At 47.9% G+C, this 4,413-nt stretch overlaps 1 protein-coding gene across 1 annotated transcript; it reads left to right on the plus strand.

Annotated features, from left to right (window-relative positions):
* Positions 1-206: 206 nt before the first annotated feature.
* LOC144538433 (3',5'-cyclic-AMP phosphodiesterase 4B-like) lies at positions 207-4,142 on the plus strand (the record flags this gene model as incomplete). Its single annotated transcript, XM_078282473.1, has 9 exons — positions 207-255; positions 1,484-1,620; positions 1,710-1,837; positions 1,956-2,138; positions 2,305-2,344; positions 2,671-2,741; positions 3,257-3,419; positions 3,741-3,834; positions 3,985-4,142. Coding segments are annotated over exons 1-9 (1,023 nt in total), but the record flags the coding sequence as incomplete, so codon positions are not given.
* Positions 4,143-4,413: the final 271 nt, after the last annotated feature.

A 4,413-nucleotide genomic window follows, 5' to 3' on the forward strand; every position in this document is an offset into this window, starting at 1 on the left:
AAAGCTCCGTTCCAGCCATCTGAAGTCTGAGGTGGACAGAGTGTGAGGCAGTTGGCTGAGTCAGCTCCGATGGGGGCCGGTTGTGACCCGGTCTGACCCCGGTTTGACCTTGCAGTGACCTTTGACCTCCGGTCCTGGCTCTCCACCTGCTCTGCTGCCTGGGTTCCGGAACGCTCCGCCCTGGGGCCCAGAACGAGCCAATCAGGATGAAGAAGAGCCGCAGCGTGCTGTCGGTGACTGGAGAAGAGGTGAGAGGGAGAATGGCAACAATGACACACGCACATCCACACACACATACACACACACACACACACACACACACACACACACACACACACAGTGGGGGAGCTTTGTGCTTTCTGAAATCAATTTGGGGAAATCAGCCAACATTGTCATTTTTTCAGCCGTCATTTGTTTTCTTATTAGTACATGTTTGGAAGAGGAGACTGTCAGACTGGACTGTTGGGAGACTGAAGGGAAAGACTGTTTGTGTGTGTGTGTGTGTGTGTGTGTGTGTGTGTGCGTGCATTCTGATATGCACATACACGAGTGAGTGCATGCTTGGTGTGTGACTAGCCTTCGATGAAAGCCTACCATGTCATACAAACCCTGTGACTGTCACACATCCCAGACTCCCTTTGTTCTAGTCGTCAAGCTCTATAGACACCAGTCAGTAGAGTCACTAGAAAATCTGTATCCTCCAGCTTCCTCTTACACAGTGTGAACCACTCAGTCGGCCGTAGTGCTCTATGTAAATGAGCTTCAGTGAAAGGTTGATTTGTTCTAAGGAGTCATGGATCCACATCTAGGTTTGTATCTCTTTTAAAGGTAACGTCTTGGCTGAAGGACATAATGAGAGACATTATTCAAGCGCTCTATTATTGATTATGCTGAGTGGGTGCCCTGGGTGCGTTTGTGTGTGTGTACTGTATATGCGCGTGTGGATGTGAGCATCTTTCCACATCTGGGTCTGGATGACATCAAACGCAGCATGGAAGCAACACGGCACTGTTGCCTAGCAACTGCTACCATTCCCCCAGTGTTTTGTTGCTACGGTACTGCAGTGCAGATCAGCCTCTAAGAGCTCAGTCTGTAGAGGCCGTATCCCAGACATGCACACGCATGCATCCGTACACACAGACAGTCGCGCACGCACACGTGCACACAACACACGCACACACACACACACACACTGATCATTTTTAGTCTTTCTGTGTTTAATTATCCTCACTCACCAGAATTTCAATGGGGCAAATGGACATGGTTTAGTAAGGTCAGGCAAACTACATGTCCCAAGTCCTTTGATTTCCATTCCTGAGCTGTATCTTTATTATTAGATACACAATACCTCTCATTGTTTTTTATTTACAAAGAACAAAAAAAAAATCTAGTGTTTTTTTCTTTGGAAATGTAACTCACTCCATCTGTCTATCTCTTTCCCTCACCCGCTCTCCTCTCCTCTTTCTGTTCCTCCCTGTCTTACAGGGCAATGAAACAGATATAATAGGTGCTGGGGAGAAGGCGGAGTCATCTCGCTACAGCCGATCCTATACGTCTGGGGCCACACTGGGCGCTGAGCTACGCAGAGGGAGGAGCAGAAGACTGTCGTCGAGTCTCCAGGTAGTGAGAGGAGGGAAGGCGGAATACACAAACTGCACCTTGCACCTGCACTTCTCCTCTCTGAGCTCAGCTGTGCCCTCACCCTACAGGTACCCTGCTGGCTCCGCCCTCGAGACCGCACTCGTTCACCAGAGGTCCTGAGCAATGTGGCGCGTCCCACGACTCTTCCCCTCCGCATCCCACCTCGCATCTCCATCACACACGCAGACGCTGACAGGTTCACACACGCATATACTTGCTTTCTAGCCACCTATTTCACCTTGCAGAGAGGATATTTCACTGATGCTCCTGTCCTTCTCTAATCCTCACCCTTTTCCCCTCCCCTGTTTTTCCAGTTATGAGGCAGAAAATGGCGTGTCCCCCGGTCACACCCCTCTGGGCTTGCAGAGCCCGGGCCTCACCCTGAACACCTCTTTCCCCCAGGGCCAGAGGCGGGAGTCCTTCCTCTACCGCTCCGACTCTGACTATGACATGTCGCCCAAGACCGTCTCGCGGAACTCCTCCTTGGCCAGCGAGGGGTGAGACACATAGAGAGAGAGAAAGAGACAGAGGGAATGAGTGAGAGGCAGAGAGCTTGCATTCATATATATGTGTGTACCTGTATGTAGACCTTTCCAGGAGAAATATCATTTTGTACTTCCTCTCTCTCTCTGTCTCGACTCTCTGTCTCTCTCTCTCTCTCAGACACACAGCAGAGGACTTCATCGTCACACCTTTTGCTCAAGTGAGTCTTATTTTAAAGATATATATTAATTTGTCTAGATGAATGTACTGTATGATGAAAAGGGCCAACGACGCACACTGCTGTCAATGCTCCCACATAGTTGTTCAACTATCTTCCAACGTTTTGACCCTATATGTTCTGGTGAAGGCCAAGAGTCAAAATGTGAAATAGTTGAATAAATACAGTATGTTGGAGCATTGGAAGCAGTGTGCGTCCTTTTTCGTGATTCCTTGAAAGCTACTGCGCTTCAGCACCTGCTAAGAAATCTCTCTCCTCTTGTTCATATGAACTGCATGGTAATTGTGTGATACTGTATAATGACCTAGGTACTGGCCAGTCTGCGATCCGTGCGGAGCAACTTCACCCTTCTTGCCAACGTTTCCACGCCAACAGTCAAGTCAGTACCAACTTACTGCTCCCAAATGTCCCTCAAAGTCTTCTGTATCTTAGTATGTGTTAGTCATTTAATTAGGCAAACAAGAGGTAGTTCCTACTGTTAAGGCCATGGGCAATCAGCTTTACTACAGTACATGACACCTAGAGATACCACTACCTATCATTATAAGCTTACATGGCACATTGCCTGCATGCACACAGTGTGGCTGTATTAATGCTGTGTAGTTGTAACTCAGTGTTGTATAGTCTTACTACTGCAGTTGTTCAGTCATGCACAATAGTGGACTTTGACATGAAATGTGAATTTTTATTTTCCCATTTCAGACGATTTCACTCTTTTCACACTTAATTATTGGACGAAGCAAAGACAATGCAAATGTTCATTATTTCACAAGAAACAGAGAGAGAACCACTGTGCTGTTGTGTACCAGTTGTGTAGCTAACTGTTGCTTGTCTGTCCTATTGTTGCTAGTTAGTTCAACCTACAGCAACTCTAACTAACTGCTGTGCCCTTAGGAGGTCTCCCTTGGGTGGAGTGTGTGCCAGTCCCAGGGCCACCCTATCAGAGCAGCAGTACCAGCAGCTCGCCCTGGACACACTGGAGGAGCTGGACTGGTGCCTGGACCAGCTGGAGACCATCCAGACACACCGGTCTGTCAGCGACATGGCCTCCAACAAGGTACGCAAACATCGCTGAACCATAACTAGAACAAAATGCATGTTAAACAGAGAAATGTAACACCAGTATGAAGCACTTCACCACAAGCAAGGTGACCGGTGTTATTGTCATAATAACAACAAAGAAACAATTTTACTGCAACCTTGAAAAATATGATTTACTAATCCCAAAAAAATCCAAAAGAAACTACTGTATAACGTTACCCCTCAATGTCCCCTGGAGAGGAACAGTCTTTGCCCAAATCTGAGACAAACAATAAATGAGCACAGAAATATCAGCTTGCCCCATATCTATTTTTTGCTCTCTCTCTCTCTGCCAAAGTTCAAGAGGATGCTGAACAGAGAGCTGTCCCACCTGTCAGAGATGAGTCGCTCTGGCAACCAGGTTTCCGAGTACATCTCCAGCACCTTCCTGGGTGAGTCCAACGGGAATCTGACTCCTGTCCCTGCCACATCTACATGACCTTCTCCAACCATCTACAATAAATCATTGGGAGTGTGTGTGTGTGTGTGTGCGTATGTGTGTGTGTGTGTGTGTGTGTGTGTGTTTGTCCGTCAATCTATAGACAAGCAGAACGAGGTGGAGATCCCGTCTCCTACTCTGAAGGACAAGCCTATGAGTCACATCAGTGGAGTGAGGAAACTGTCTCACAGCTCCAGCCTCTCCAGCACCTCAATGCCTCGCTTCGGCGTCAACACAGACCAGGAGGACGAGCTCGCCAAGGTCTGTCTGTCTGTCTGTCCATCTGTCTGTCTGTCTGTCTGTCTGTCTGTCCATCTGTCTGTCTGTCTGTCTGTCTGTCTGTCCATCTGTCTGTCTGTCTGTCCGTCTGTCTATCCATCTGTCTGTGTCTATCCATCTGTCTATCCGTCTGTCTGTGTCTGTCAATCTGTCTATCCGTCTGTCTATCCGTCTGTCTGTGTCTATCCATCTGTCTGTGTCTGTCAATCTGTCTATCCGTCTGTCTATCCATCTGTCTGTGTCTATCCGTCTG

This window comes from Centroberyx gerrardi, unplaced genomic scaffold (genome assembly GCF_048128805.1).
Source record: "Centroberyx gerrardi isolate f3 unplaced genomic scaffold, fCenGer3.hap1.cur.20231027 Scaffold_176, whole genome shotgun sequence".
Taxonomy (NCBI): domain Eukaryota; kingdom Metazoa; phylum Chordata; class Actinopteri; order Beryciformes; family Berycidae; genus Centroberyx; species Centroberyx gerrardi.